General features: G+C 37.7%; 1 protein-coding gene across 6 annotated transcripts; it reads right to left on the bottom strand.

Annotated features, from left to right (window-relative positions):
- Nucleotides 1–6,307: 6,307 nt before the first annotated feature.
- Nucleotides 6,308–15,051, bottom strand: LOC126473414 (zinc finger protein ZFMSA12A-like). Of its 6 annotated transcripts, none has more exons than XR_007586458.1 (3): nt 14,822–14,861; nt 9,910–10,057; nt 6,308–7,206 (listed from the first exon to the last, which is right to left on the bottom strand). XR_007586458.1 is itself a non-coding variant. In XM_050100439.1 (2 exons), the coding sequence occupies exons 1-2, from the start codon at nt 14,973–14,975 to the stop codon at nt 6,917–6,919; spliced, it is 384 nt and encodes a 127-aa protein (XP_049956396.1). In that variant the 5' UTR covers nt 14,976–15,051; the 3' UTR covers nt 6,308–6,916. The 6 variants fall into 6 exon arrangements, 2 of the variants coding, with proteins under 2 accessions (XP_049956396.1, XP_049956397.1); XR_007586457.1 differs by having other exon boundaries at nt 14,736–14,828; XR_007586460.1 differs by lacking the exon at nt 9,910–10,057 and having other exon boundaries at nt 14,822–14,883.
- Between the last annotated feature and the right edge of the window lie 1,680 nt (nt 15,052–16,731).

The raw sequence follows: 16,731 nt of genomic DNA, 5'->3' as shown, positions 1-16,731 counted from the left end.
ATTAAAGATGCGTGTGCGAAACCCATTCCTTTTCAGGTTGTTGAAGTTGATGGCTCAATGACACGTGACTGGACTGATATCTTGCAGCCAAGATACCGACCAAAATGTCCATTCCCATTGTGAATTATTAAGGAGATGAAGACAGAATGTCACCATCCAAGGCTTATCACACATCGCGACACTTACAATGGATCTTGGATCATATCAGTTGTTACTGCTCCTACTTTTATGAATGGAAGAGGAACCAGAGCTTGCAGAAGGAGAGTTTTTGTTCCCTTCTCCCTGTTACGAAGGTAGGCTGGTAAAGACTTTTAGTCACAGTAATTAAATGAAACTATATCATATCAGAGTGTGAAATAGCAGGGCCTGCTTTATTATAACAAATCTATTGAGATACCATGCTAATAAGAGGTCGCATGTCCAATGTTTCAGGACTGCTACCTATCACAAAGGAAAAGTGTTGTGATCTGCAAGAACTGAAGGTGTTCTGTGACACAGGGGCCTAAGAGTACTATACAAATATTTCTTTCCAGCAGTGACTTTACAAACTCTTTTTGTGTTATTTGTTTGTAATAAGTAAAAAGTGAGAAATGAAGACTGTGGGTTATAAAAACTGTGATTTATGCTGGTTACTGAAGTTATGTCCTATTAACAACATTTTTAATGTATGTGTTGTAACCATTTATTGAATAATTGGTGGTAGTTGTATATTTAAAGATACAAAACTTGAGACATGGGCTTTTAATCATTGTAATTTACATGAGTTCAATGATAATAAAATAAAAAAAAAACAGAATATTGATAAACAGTATTGTTCCTAAAACCTGATTAGTCATGAACATCCTGTACAATAATGACTAGACTCAAAGATGAAGAATCTTTGTCAAGCAAGTTGCAGGGAAGTTTTATAGTGAAGTATCATCGCAATGTCACATTACATTGTGACTTTTACAGTGTAATCAGTGCATTATACAAAGAAATTAAAAAATAGACATTCAGATAAAAAGACATGCAAGGCCCAATTTTTAATAATATTTTCTCAACTATAAACGAATCCTAAAGAAGAGGTCATTGAATGTACTGAATAAATTACAAAAGCATATTTCAATAACCAATGACACTATAACATTTTAAACTTTAAAATTGCTCTCCTGAAAAATCTATAAATTGGACTTAACCCCTTCTTTCACTGTGGTTTCATTTGTAAAAATGAAGTACTAACAAAATATAAACTTGGTTTTCAGAAAGACTTTCCAACAGAAAATGCTATAAATGCTTTCACTGATCACATTTTTATATGCTCTGAATAACTGAGCATCACCCACTCGGATATTCTGTAATCTCTTAAAGGCTTTTGACTGTGTGAAACATGAAATTCTTCTAGATAAGCTTAAGTACTCTGTTATGAGAGGGACAGTGCACAAATGGTTTAGTTCATATTTCACCGGAAGAATGCAGAAGGTTGAAATTAACAGTACAGATAGTCTGCAAAAATCAGCAGATTCCTCTAACTGGGGAGGTATCAAGAATGGTACCCCACAGGGTTCAGCCTTGGGCCCCTTATTGTTCTAAATAATGACTTGCCACTCTGTATTCATGAAGAAACAAAGCTAGTTCATTTTGCTGATAACTCAAGTATAGCTATTACACCCAACAAACAAGAATTAGCTGAAGAAATTGTAAATCATGTCTTTCAGAAAAATTTTAAGTGATTCTCTGCAAATGGACTCTGAGCAAATTTTGCAAAAACACAGTATATAGAATTCTGTACATAACACCATTGATAAATATAGACTTTGAACACAAGTCTGTTGCTACGGCAGAATATTCAAAATTTTTGGGTGTGTGCATTGATGAAAAATTGAATTGGAGTGAACTGGAGGAAACACACTGATGATCTGCTGAGCAGTTAGGTTCAGCTATGTATAGCTACTTATGCCATTAGCGTAATTGCAAATTTTGGTGATAAACACATCAGAAAATTAGCCTACTATGCCTATTTTCAATCAGTGCTTTCATATGGCATATTTTGGGGTAATTCATCATTAAGAGAAAAAAGTATTCATTGCACAAAAACATTTAATCAGAATAACAGCTGATGCCAGACATTTATTTAAGGAACTCGAGATTCTCACAGTACCTTCGCAATACATATATTCACTTATGAAATTTGTTGTTAATAACCCATCCCAATTCAAATTAATAGTGAAGTGCAAAGCTACAATGCTAAATAGCATTAAAAGATTGACATATAGCCAACCACCAATTATAAACAAATTAAAAGAATTTCTGAATGACCACTCCTTCTACTCAATAAATGAATTTTTAGATATGAAGTAGTAACTCTCTCTCTCTCTCTCTCTCTCTCTCTCTCTCTCTCTCTCTGTGTGTGTGTGTGTGTGTGTGTGTGTGTGTGTGTGTGTGTGTGTGTGTGTGTTTACCCCATGTTCCTAGGAACTGAGCAACAAGGCATCCCCACCCCACCCCTCCACTGCCCGAAACTACCACCGTACTGTGATTCTGGATCATTCTAAATTGCAACTATTTGTAATGAATTCCTCTGTCTTGTTGTTGGAATTTTGCAGGTTATATCCTACACTTTTAAGGCATTAGAACCTTCGACAAATGATACTATTGTCAGTTTCAAAATGTAATGGCATCTTTGAGAGCTTAAGTGGAGCTTATACAGTTATTTTTCTCAGGCAAAAGCCTGAAAGGCAGTGGAACATTAAGGAATTGTTGATAATGCTTGCACTATATGCAACCACAGAAAGGTAAATTGGTGTTTCCCTACAGAAGATTACCTACAATGAAACCCATATCTGATTCCATAATGTTCTGGAATACCTGAATAACAGAAACAAACCTGTTGGTATATTTGTTGACCTTGCCAAGGTCCCCGATTACGTGGCACACAAAATTTCACTTGGGAAACTAACTAGTGGTATCCATCTTGTGTGGATAGAGATTTACTCTTGTAAGAGAATCACATTGACACAATACACCACAAAAATACCAATCATAGAGTGAGGAGACAAAAATGGAGAGTCCTGCCATGTAAAGTATTGTGTGTGATCCTGTTCCTAATACACAGAAATGGCCTTTCAGCAACTTCAAACGATTGATCAACAACTACACTGGTGTCAAAAATTAAAGCAACAAACAGAAATTCTGCAAGTTTGCATTTATTTTGCCACAAAACAGTGTAAACAGATGATATTAAAGTAAAAACAATGTAAAGAACACAGAATGTAAACAACTACAACTTGCGTAACGGTAGACAAAAATGTTCTTCGTTTTCTTCAACTTAACAGATTTGCATGCACATTACGCACTTGTCAATGTGCTCAGCGTCAGAAGTAATCACCTCTGGCAAGTCTTGGAGAGTGGTTGGTGGATGCTGATGTGATACAACCTGTCTTCCTAGTGCATCCCTGATATGCTCTTTGGGATTCCAATCAGGAGAGCAAGCAGGCCATGCCATGCATGCAGTATCTTCCATTTCCAAGAAAACATCAACCACCCATGCTCTATTAGATCAAGCATTATCGTCCATCAATGGAATGTTCGGGTCCTCACCACCTAGCAACAGCTGCACGTGAGGTCCGAAGATCTCATCGTAATACCTACGGTAGTTAAACCTTACTGATTCACCCATACAATTTCATGAAGAGGTATTCGAGTGGTCAACATAATCCCTGCCCACACTTTCTTGATAGCAGTCTCTTTCCACAATGTTTGGATTCTGAAATCATTTTCCACCCTTCCTCCAGGTGCGAACACATCGAGAATCACTCTCCAGACCAAATCACGACCCATCTGCAAAAAGAACATTGGCCCACTGTCCAACCGTCTAGGTGCCATGATGACAACTCCACTCTAGACGTTCCCTTCTGTTAAGACACATCAGAGATATACATACAGAAGGTCTCCAACAATAAAGGCTACTCTGCAGAAGCCTTCTGTACACTATTTGTCTCAAAACAACACATCCAGTGAATGCTGCGAGGTCAGATGCCAGCTGCCATGCAGTACTAAGGCAGTACCATTGTGCCCTTACGACCTAACAACGGTCCTCTCTTTTTGACAGCACATGTGGTCAGCCCTGTCTTCGGGATACTGTTTGAGTCTCTATAAATCGTTGCCACATCCGAGAAACAACAGAGTGTTCACATTAAGCCTTCAGGCCACATCAGTTTACGACTGTTTTGCTTTCATTCTTCCTATGGCCCTTCACCACAGAGAGTCTGGTATGCATCTTCTTTGTGCCATACTGCACTATCTGTAACTGTATACACAGCAATTGTGGATGTGGCACTACCCGGAAAACACTACCCCATTTTATAGGTGCCCTTATGTCATAAATGACATGGTCTTCCATTGACTAGAATGCAATCTTCCATGCAGAACACGACTGTACAGGTATCTATTGACACTTTGTATGATTATACCGTGAATTAGACACAACAAGGGGAAATAGTGGTTTGTTGCTTTAATTTTGGACAACACTGTGTTATGTTTGCTGATGACATAAACATACTAAACAGAAGGCCTTAACTCATCCAGACACAATCCAGATAATAACTAAACAGATCTACAAAGACTCACGTAAAATAACAACACAATGGCTGGCCACTGCTTAACCCCATCAGGTGAAATTCTAAGTATTTCTAAGTATAGGTTGACTCTTACACAGACGATTACAGCAACCAGCCACTTTTTACAATGCTCTTTATTTATTTAAACAGTGCTGTTACCAATTTCGCACCACAGTGCTGTGACAAATTTGAAACCAATAGGTTCATCTTCAGATGGCTAGTTCACATTTTACATTACATTTCGTGTTTTGATTCCCCACCTGATGAAACTTCCATGGGGTGGCAACGCCAATGAAGAATCCGCACCACTACATTCCAGTGTATGTTGCTTATCATCTTGCAGTATCGAAAACTGTATAATGCACTTTTTGTGCGTGTGTGTGTGTGTGTGTGTGTGTGTGTGTGTGTGTGTGTGTATATATATATATATGCACACACACACACACCACTTACACTCTGAGAAGTTTCATCACATGGAGGTATGTATACAAAGATGGCGATATGTAATACTCTTTGTTGGCATCACCACCCCAAGGAAGGTTCGTCAGGTGGGGAAACAAGACACAAAATGTACTGTAAAATGCGAACTAGCCATCCGCAGATGAACCAATCAGTTCAAAACTGGTAACGGTGCTGATTACATAAATAAACAGCATTGTAAAATGTGGCAGGTTTCTGTAATCTTCAGTGTAAGAGTCAACCTATATTTTGTACACAGCCACAAGCTCAAAATGTCAGTTTTTGACAAAATAGCAGAAATTCTACGAACTTACAAATAAAACCTTGAAAACAGAGAAAAAGACTGTTCCTAGGTTTCGTACTTGTGTCTTCCTTTCTCAGGGAGAAAAGAGGATTGGTTAGGATTGGATAAATAAGCTTGGAAAGGGAGGGCAGATCATTTACCAATCAGGTTAAAAGGTACTCACCACAAATCTGGTTCCTCTCAACCTGTTGTTTGAGTGACCTCTCCCTCCTTTCCAAACTTCATTTATGTGCTGACTGAGTTACATCAGTATCACTTTAATTCCTGTGACATAGCAAAAGTCTCACCAGATTGTGGCGGCAGCTGGAGACTATAGTACAACTAAAACGTGATGTGATTAGTAATACAAAAATGCTTTACTGTGTGATCCAAAATATATTAATGCCAATTTTTCTCAGCCCATTTCTTAATTAACACTTGGCCAGGAACCTTAACAATGGAACATTTAAAGCACAACTAAGTGCAAGTTGTTATCGCTTCTTGTTCCAGCTGATAAAGTTCCACACATTAGGGAACTCACAGAAACTGTGTGCCACTGTTACTGGGTCATAAAGTTCAAGTAATCTAGCTGCTTATTCCCTTTTTTATTGGAACATGGCACCACAGATCCAAAGAAGACTTCAGCAATAACTTAAGTGTTGGCCGGGTTGCGAAACCTTTTGCATGAGGATTCACCGTGTGTGTACATGAATTATGTAACAAGTATTATCACAAGGAAATGAAAGAAACTATTTAGAAGACCAATGTACTGGTAACTGAAAAGTTGACTTATCTTCATATAACAGCATGTCAGAAATCAGGCATTAGTACACTGCTATTTACACAGTTTGCACAAATATTAAAATTAATCCGTAACTTGCAGTGATACAAAAATATTGGTTTAACACAATTGCTTTTCTAATCAAACACAAATATTCACAGTTACACATAAATATCACAACAGAAGTTCATCAAATAACAAATTATTTTATTTAAAAAAAGCAACTACCTATTACAAACTGAATCTCACATGAAGTTTGTTATCACATGAAAAGATTTAACATTATTCAGAGTAAATGATGTGCAATGCTTAGACATACATATAAAAGCTTGACACATAACAGGACTGATGTTGATTTGGACAACACATTCAACTTAAGCTCTGAAACAAAATCTTCATGTGTAACCAGTTATGTTATGTATTCACTGAGATCCAGATATATAACTCCCAACTTGTCTTAATAGTTTTGTAACCATCACTATGTTCAGGAACCTGACAAAAATTTGGCACTATGCTCACTAATGTGTAACTAATCCTTCACCAGAGAGAGATCTTTGCCAATTGTCTGAAAGACATTGCTGAATGAAAGCATCACTCATGCATGCAGTTCTTAACTTACAATTGGAAGCACAATCATTCACCAACACAATCCAACAAACAAACCAACCAACCAATGAACCAATTAGATTAATCGTCCATTACCACTGCCTTACATGAAAATATAAATCTCATGAGTCTTCACAAAGGTACAAATATTATGGAAGATACAGAGAATACTTTCTGACATTCTAACAACTAAATACTCTCCCTCATGTGTAAAGTCCTAATGTGCACTTCCATATTATCCTTACGCTTCCACCGTGTCTGGCAATATGGACAACTGAACATCGGTGCCACACCACACTCAAACTTGAGGTGTCGCATAAGGTTACCCTTGTTACCGTAAACTTTTCCACACCGTGGGCAACAGTTTTGTGCAATTTGCATATGAAAGTCACTATTTTCCTGCTTCAGGGCCTTGCTGGAGAAAACTGCTGGTGAGATGTATTTCACACTCACATTACCAATTCTTTTCATCCAGTGATCTAAAATAGCACAAAATAATGGTGTTATAATTAGTAGTACGCAGAAATTTTATCTGTTGCAGTACACAAATATTTCTTCACATTGTGCTCTACAAGAGGAAAAGTCACAAAAAATGAGTACCAACATGTTAAATTCAATAGAATACATGGAATAATAAAGAAAGACCTAACAAACTCATGACATAAAATGATAGTATTTTAAAAGTAAGTAATTTCCCTAATATTAAATTTTAACAGAATCAGATTATGATATTGAAATATAGGTATTATCGCCTCTGATAAGCAATACATGGCCAACTGGAAATACAAGTTAATTGCTGATTCTAGTCATATACACAGTAGAGCATCTCAAGGAAAGACTTGAGGAAAATTCTTGAGCTCATTACCTTGAAAGTGAAGAAAATTATTTATCTGATTAATGGCTGAAGTATGAACTTCCAAGCAGCCACAGTGCATTTACACAAAAGGAAGCTTTTGACCAAAAAGGAGGAAAGACACAGTGGATGCAGACACCAAACTGTTAAAGGTAAAAATGCTGCTTATTTTAAGAAGTCTTTTACAATGTTCATAATGTCTGGTATAAAGTAACAGAAAATGTTAAAGATGGCTAATTCCCACAAACACATTTGAGTGAACTTCATCATTCCATATGCTATTGTATAAAAAATACATACCCCTGCTAAATACAATATTAAAATTCACTATGTACCGCCGCAGAAGATACACAAGGAGGAGCAGACTTCCAGTGTATAAAACAGTGGACACTTTTAGTTTTGTTCCTAGCAATGTTTCGCACTTAATTATGAAAGTTATTTACAAGAGAATAATATCTGAGAATTAAGAGAGGAATTATCCTTTCTTTCTAAAACTTGTTCTAGTGATCCTGTTGTGATGTTTACACTTCACTGCATATATTTTCTACAGGAAGATCATTTAGAAAAATTTACCCTGGCACACTAGAGGGATTCTAAGGTCACACAGCTATGTACTATGTAAAAGGAGTTTCTATCAATTGAGAATTACAGAGTTTGTCAAATTTTGACAGTACGTAAATAATGTAGAGGATCATGACACTATTCCACAATGGAAAACTTGGAATATCTCGGATGTAAAGAAAAAGCAGCATTACATAACACTGGATTCACATACATTTCGTGAGAACTTTTATTACTGAAGTCAAAACCATACAGGTAAAGTGGCATAGTGAGGAATGACTGGAAGATCAGGGTGTTTCACTGAATCAGCTTTGCAATAGTAACAATACATACAGTGGAAGACTTGCACTGTATGCCATGAAGCAGCGGCATGTTTAAAATTTTGTGGTTACTACAATTCACCTGTTGTAGGTAGAGTTCTGTGTTAGTAGTGAGCACTTAACTGCATCTGGTGTTTAAACTTAGTCAGCTCAGTGTCTTAAATAATTCAGGTTAAATAGCTTCTCAAATGACATAGTGGACTAGGCTCCATCTACACTTGAACCAAAATCATGTGAGCTAACTATAACTGTGACATGCACATCGGTAGGTGAGTAGTGCTACTGGTTTTCTATAAATTGACTCTTTTGAACTGAGATAAGACACAATATCCAATTTTCTAATTTACAAGGCCTCGCCATGTACTTACCAATAATGCATGAAGAAAAATTGATGATTGAAACACAATATACTAAATTCTTGATGGCCACATTGATAAGAAACTGAACTGGAAGTCACATCTATTGATCTTACACGTTTGAACTCTGCAGCATTTGGATTATAGATGACGTAGTGGATTATAGTGTTGAAAATCTCAAAACATGACCTTATTTGTCCTATTTTAATTATGGCTTCATATTCAGGGCTAACTCTTAATTGTGGAAGAAACAGTTTCGTCAACAGAAGTTTATACCAATTTCTGATGTGCACAACACAACCTCTTGTAGTAAGCTGTTTAAAGTGTAGTATACTGACAACAGCCTCACAGTATATTCACACCCTTGTAACACATGTTGTCAACAAAAGTAACATTCATCAATATAATACTAGAAAAAGACATGACAAACACTATCAATCACTCAGTTTTATTGTACTACAAAAAAGTGTCAGACATTCATTCATGAAAATATTTGACCACATATCCAGTGATGTGAAGAATGTAACACACAATAAAATTAATTTAAAACACAGACTGACATCATATTTGCTTGATTTTAAGTTCTACTCTATAGAAGAATTTCTGAATGTGTAGTACTGGGCATGGCTGCACATACTGCTGCACACGGATCACCATTAAAAAGATAAAAAAAAACTGCCAAAACAGTTTGCTTAAGAACAATGTTAAAGATATTCACATTGATGTAGATGTAAATGAAGATGTCAGCACATTGTAATATTTTCATTAAGAAAGTGTAGTATAATTTTAAAATAACTGACTCATTCTACAGCATAGCGAGATGTCACAGTTACTGTATTAACTAAATGAAACACTCTTTTAGCCTTTTTTACAAACTAAGAAGCTAAAAAAGTGTTTTGTTTGGTTAATACAATATTTCACTAGGAACCAACAGTTGAATCAATTAAAATGATCACAATTATGATCACTGCAACATAAAAATATCTAAGTAGCTAACTAACCTACTGCTCTTTCATGTTTGCCAATTTACTGGCAGAAACCAGAAGTTGATGCATTTTTTAACAGTAAAGTTTATACCAGACATATACTCACAAAAAAAGTTTCAATGACTGAACCAGTTTCGACCTAGCAGTCATTTTCAATAGCCCACGAATAACCCTCGGCCTATGACGACGTCAAAAATTAACCAAGAATCTCCATCTGCGTGAGGCTCCTTCCAGTTACTCTGTTTCACACGTTACTGAAAATTATTGTTAAGCTGAATTTAGTTCATGCATAGAAATATTTTGTAAGGATATTTGACTACAACGAACTTTATTGGGAACCTGGGATTAGCTGAGCACCAACCAATATGGATGAGGCACATTGATCGCTCAATGCAATAGTGTGTAGCATGGCTACAAACTAAGTACAACCACCACCTGTGTGGAATGCGATTTTAATGTTTGCTGATGATACAAGCATACTAATTAAGGATCGAAACTCAACTGTACCAGATACAGCTCAGTTGATGACTGAGAGATACGTGTAACAAGTTCCCAGTTCAAATCTTTATCTCACAAAGACCGTTTTATGCATATGACCTGCTGGCACCAGAAGCAGACATTAATGGCCATACACTAAATTCGTTGGAGACTAGTTGGAAAACAACTTAAAGTGGAGTCAACACAAATAAAATAATGTAGTTCTGTTCAACAGTTTTTGTCAGAAGCAGATCTACAATGTGTTGAACTACAGGTATTTTTTATTTTGTATTTTTACACGCACTGTTTTATTACAGAATTAACTTCCGGAGCAATGTATGAAAAGTAAACAGAATATTTATTGAGTAAAAGTGAGTAATTAGAAAATTACGTAGGTTAATAGCTGCACATTTTGTAGAGATAGTTTTAACAATTTTGGAATCCTTATATTCATTTCCCAGTATATACACACTTCACGCTTTCTGTTGCTAACAATAAAAATCAATTTCAATTGAATTATGATTTACACCAGCACAATACAAGACTCAAAAATAATTTTCATGTTGACTTTGCCTCCTTGTGTAGTGCACAGAGCAAGGTTATGTACTTCGGCACAAAGGAATCGGAAGTTGGATAATCCTTCTACTAATTGTCTAGAGAGAGCCACATTGTAAGTACAGTGTCTATTGTAAAGCTGTCTGTCAAGTAGAAAAGTACCGTGAACAGACCTCTCGTTTTTCAATCATAAGTAACTACAATGCCAGAAAAAAATGGAACACCCTCAATGACTGTGTCCAGTAGCACAGAGTATAAAACACGCACGGTTGTAGTGTTACTGGATTATTTGCCACAATCATCGGTGGTCAGGCAGCACTAAGTCTTTGACTTTGCAGGCAGTAATTGTGCTGGGTTTAGAGGTGAACAGTGTTGTAACATTCATTCTAGGGTCCAACCATACGCAACCAATGAGTAAGTACTCCTGTGAACAGCTTCAGCCATTTGAACAGGGTTGCACAGTGCACCTGCGGGAAGCTGGATGGACATATCGACAGATTGCTGGACATCTTGGGCACAGTGTACCAGTGGCTAGTCATTGCTTTCAACAGTGGTCAGTGGAGCATTTCCACACCTGTAGACTGATTTCCTCATAGCACAGACACAAGTCAAAATTGACACATTGTGCAAGCGGTGGTGGCCTACCAAATATTGTCTGGGAAAGAAATCGCGGCACATTTTGCACCTACTGTGTCACCAGGGATCACTGGGAACCATTTGCTTGCAGCAGGATTCAGATGACGGCTGGGCTACCACTGACACCACACCACTACCGAGCATGGATACCATGATACTATGGTGTTGTGAAAGAGCTGATTGGAGAGTGGAATGGCACTCTGTTGTCTTCAGTGATGAGAGTGGTTTCTGTCGGTATACGAGTGATTGATGTATATGTTTATGGCACGGACTTGATGAGCTGGAGATTCCACAGTGCATTCAACCACAACACACAGGCCCCATCGCAGGCTTCGCAGCTATTAGTTACAGTACACGGTCACATTTGGTGTTTCTGCACAGTAAAGTAACCAGTGCCCACTACACTGCAGAGGGTGTTATCCCCACGCCTTTTCTGTGGCAGGAAGGAGATGTACTTTTTCAGTACGACAGTGTGTGTCCACGTATGGGCTGCTGCAACACAATGTGTTCTTCAAGGTATCAACTAAACATCTGTGGGACATAATGAAATGAGAACTTAACTGTTCCCCATGGCCTGTAAGAACCATTGTCAAATTACAACAAAAAGCACATGATGCTTGGGACAATCTATTCCAGGCTGCCATTCAGCACCTTATTGACCATTTGCATGCAAGAATACACGCCTGCATTACTGACACTGCGGGTGGGGGGGGGGGGGGGGGGGGGGGGGGGGGGGGGGGGTACCCTGTGTATTGATGTGATTGGACAACCTTTACTGTGACACGTGTTTCACTTGGTTTGAATCTGTTATTATATACTCCAACAATGAAGAATTGCCTGTTACTTAACTTGTCAATAAAATGAGCATGTCCTTGAGGGTGTTCCGCCCCCCCCCCCCCCCCTCCCCACCACCCACAGTGTATTTTCTTTGAACAATGTTGATGTAACCAAATAAATATTAAGCTACCAGTAGAAGATAAATACCAGTCATTTAACAGAACTGAAGAAACAACTGTTCTATTGAAAGAACTGGCTTTACTTGTAATGTACTAGGTTACATTTAGTAGTCATAAACAAAAATACCATTAAGCAGCAAAGTGATAATTTATGATCAGTACAATGTACAGTTAAGTTTCTACATATCACTTGTCTTTTGTTATCATATATCTTGACTCATTGCACATGAACATTCTCCCTGTAGCTGACATCTACAGAACGTGATGAATGAATTATATTTTATTAAGAAGCTGTCAATAGAAGTTTGCATTCACATTGCCTGAATCATGTATGACAATATTTGTGAATTATGTTCCAGGTAAGAGCTCAAATTAATCATGTGTTAACCTACATGTTGTCTAAGTTGTTGAAGTGGGAAAGACACAAGACTCTTCACAAGCTTTTGGCTGAACTCTACTCTACCGCTGTTAAGAGATACGTTTGTCTTGTAGCTACTGGAATCACAGCAGTACTGCAGAAGCGACGTTAGTTGAGTGTAGGCACAATGCTGTTTTGTTTTACATATAATGCTGCCACTTTAACTTTCTGAAAGTTCATTTCCAATATGTGCAGTTCCATGTGCCTCAGTCTTTATGGATAGTGTTACCTGGAGTTTTGACTTTAAATGGCATTTTTTTAGAGTCAACCCCAGGAGCAAATCACACATGTGACAATGAAAGCATCACCAAATACAAATATGTGGCATTTTTGTGGCATGTGGAGCCACAATGGAGTTCTCAGAACAGCACAGCCATGCGTGTTTGAAGAACATTTTGTGGCTCTGTGTTGTGCTGTCCTGGGCACAGAACTTGATTCTTTATGACAGGAGACTGTTTGGCTGTGTGAAGGGATTGTTGAATAATACCCATCATCTTGGCTAAGATCACTAAATCACACCAAACTAGCAATCCTGACACAGCAGTAGCCAAACTGAATCCTAGTGGCAGAAGACCTTTTCTTCATCACAGTTTTGATAGTATGTTAAAGATAGCTGAAGGAATCCAATCATAGAGTTGCATGTCAATAGTGTCAGTAAATTCTACTTTGGGGATAGCTGCTGTGTTGTAGAGAGAGCATTTCACCACCATTAAAACTTCAGGATGTCACACAACTGTGATATTGTCGGATCTTGAACTGGTCATTTACAAGATGGTCGAGCTCAGGAAAGGCAAGGGCCACTGTATCCAACTATCTGATCACAGCCAGATGTTGAGTGCTCAGCTCAGGTGACGTGCCATATATGGGGTCATTCAGGAACTGTGTTTTTCACATGTTGGTTCATCAAAAGTAGATCATGAATATGTTGATCTGGGGAAATTCCTTTGGCCACAGTCAACTGCTGAGGGTTACAACAAATTGATGAAAGGAGGAGGCACTGAATGTCACAGATTGCAAAAGTAGATACACAGTTTTTGTTACAAAAGCAGGAACATCACTAATTGACACTAGAATCACAGAAAAAGATCTAGAGATATGAGTTGCTGTGCATGATACAATACAGAGTACAAGAATGTCAAAAACCCTATGTGGCATGTAACCTGCTGCTTATAGGTCTCTGTTCAGGCAATTACTGAAGGTACGGTGATGTGGAGGTTGTTTAGATGGAATGAAATCGAGTCACTAACACATCTGCTTTAGTCTCCCATTGTTTTAGTCTCCCATGAGCAGACCATACAGTAATTTAATGTTCAATCACACACACACATTTCTTTGCTGAACTCTACTGACCTAAGTGCCATCAATCCTTCTGTCTTTTTCCTCTCCCTCCTCTGTCACCTACAGGCACCTGTCCCTTTGGAAAGACAGTACATCATGCCACTGCATTCAAATTATGTCAGAATTTCCACAGTCATCAAGGTGCTAGCATGGCCCTTTAGATCATCTGAACTCAGTACCCTTGGATTTATCTGAGATACCACTGCCTTTACACAACTTTAACCAGACTCTGCAAGATGTGGGAAGCAGTTCAGCCATCATGAATTAGGTTGATTTCCCAATGGTTTCAGTCTGGAGTTCATACTATTGCAAAGACTATCTATCAATGTCTAAGTCAGTTGCTCATGATGGAAGGCACTTAACAGTATATAATGCTATGAAGGTGTAAAATACAGTTATCCGCAATCCTCCAGTCAGATAGGTCATTAAACTTGAACTTGATGGTTTCTTGGTACTGTCTAGGAAGCTACATGTGCTATGTTAAGCAGTACACCACTAATACTGTATTTGAACATTACAGGACTATTTTTCCTTTTCATTTGATTAACCTACGTTTTACTACAGTTAGTAAGCTGCCGTTCACAACGCCAAATAGAAATTTCATTTAAGTCACCCCGTATCCTATTACAGTCACTCACCAATCACATTTTCCTTTACACTACAGTGTCATATAAAAACTATCACAGATTGCTGCTCACCCTGTATCAGGACATGTAACAACAAGAGGAGCGCTATCACACTTCCTTGTGGCACTCCTGACAATACCCTTGTCTCTGATAAAACACTCGCCATCCAGGACAGTGCATTGGTTTCTATCACTTAGGAAGTCTTGAGTCACTCACATATGTGGGAACTATTCTGTACGCTTGGACCTTCATTCACTGTCTACAGTGTGGCACAGTGTCAACTGATTCCTGGATGTCTAAGAATATGGAATCCACTGGTTGCCCTTCGTCCATGGTTCACAGGATATTGTGCAAGAAAAGAGCAAACTGATCCTTGCATGAGCAATGATTTCTAAATACACGCTGATTTGTGTACAGAAGCTTTTCTGTCTCAAGAAAGTTTCTTATACTTGAAATTATAATATGCTCAAGAATTCTGTAACAAACTGATATAGAGATATTTATCTGTAATATTGCAGGTCTCATTTGGAATTTTGCACTAACCAAGAGATTTGCAATAAATGCTAGCTAAGTAAGTGACAAATGGCAAAAGTATTCGCTATAAAACTGAACTGAGACTCCATCTGAAAATGATGACTTATTTGTTTTCAATTCTTTCAGTTGCTTCTTTATGCCAGGGATTCCTATTACTAAACACATCATATGGGGGTCTGGGTGGTGGTCAATGTACGGTACATCTGTACAACCATCCTACATAAATGACTGTTTAAATGCTAAATTTAGAAATTCAGCTTTCCTTTTGCTGTCTTCTACTGCCACAACAAACAGGTCAACAAGTGGCTGAATAGCAACCTTTAATCTGCTCAGTGATTCTATGTAAAGCAGAATTTTCTTGAGATCTTTCACTAACATATGATGGTGAAAGTTGTTGTACTCTTCATGCGCCTTATTAGACCACAGAGGGTTTTTTCCATCCTTAATGCACTAATTTGGTATATACTTCTCCATAGTACAATTTACAGTCACATGTTTCTCTTGATGGGATATCCACAACTGTTGATATTCATCATCAATGAAAAAATCCATTACAGTTGTAACTAAAAAGGAAAGCACAACCCAGTATCAGGACCCATGTCCTATCTTGAGGAGCATTTACAAAATTATATATCAATAACACTTATCCACATTGTTAATATAGGAGAAGCTAAACAGAACCAACACAAATTCTTAAAAACAAACCCTGTACAAACATTACTATGTGAGTATATACCAGATGCATAACTGGGGTTAAAATATTTCAAAATAGTGGCCAGTCGCAAACTTAACTCAGAGGATTACACTGTGTTTTCACACTTGCCTGCCAGCACACAGTCTATATAATTCACTTTTTTTGGACATTTCAATGTTCAAATGCCTAGTATTCAAGAGGATATCACATTTCATGCCATATACCAGGGATGCACTATTTTGCATCCTTTATGGACTCACACTTTAATGTATGTACAGGAGTTTTCTCTCTAAGAATTTCTGTTGGTTCTGTATAGCTTTTCTTTCATTAACAATGAGGACAGGTCTTATGCAGATGCAACTAAAGATAGGAAACAGGTCCTGAAATCAGGCTGCGCTTTTCTTCTTACAAATAAATACTTTTTACCACTGTAGTGGATTTTATAACTGACGAATTTAGAATCAGTTTAGACTTGGCCCACAATTCCTCTATGTCGATCATGTAGGAATTAAAGGCTGTTCATTCACTGTGTAAGTAGAATGCTAACAACTGTGTATCTGCTCTCTACAGCATGAAAACACTCTGGCCTTTTTGCTGGATTTATTAACTTTACTAATGTCACTATGAAGAAACCATTATCACTGATCCCTATCTCTACACTGGCACTGTCAATAAGGTCATACCTATTTTTCGC

Source organism: Schistocerca serialis, chromosome 4 (assembly GCF_023864345.2).
Source record: "Schistocerca serialis cubense isolate TAMUIC-IGC-003099 chromosome 4, iqSchSeri2.2, whole genome shotgun sequence".
NCBI lineage: Eukaryota > Metazoa > Arthropoda > Insecta > Orthoptera > Acrididae > Schistocerca > Schistocerca serialis.
The sequence above is the reverse complement of the archived record's forward strand: the minus strand, read 5'-3'. Positions and strand labels throughout refer to the sequence as shown.

Excerpts from the sequence above, each read along its gene's own strand:
- LOC126473414 (XM_050100439.1), bottom strand. The coding sequence starts at position 14,975 with ATGGCGAGTGTTTTATCAGAGACAAGGGTATTGTCAGGAGTGCCACAA. Across the intron at positions 7,207-14,881 it reads GTTACATGTCCTGATACAGG|ATCACTGGATGAAAAGAATT; the intron begins GTGAGCAGCAAT and ends GTGCTATTTTAG.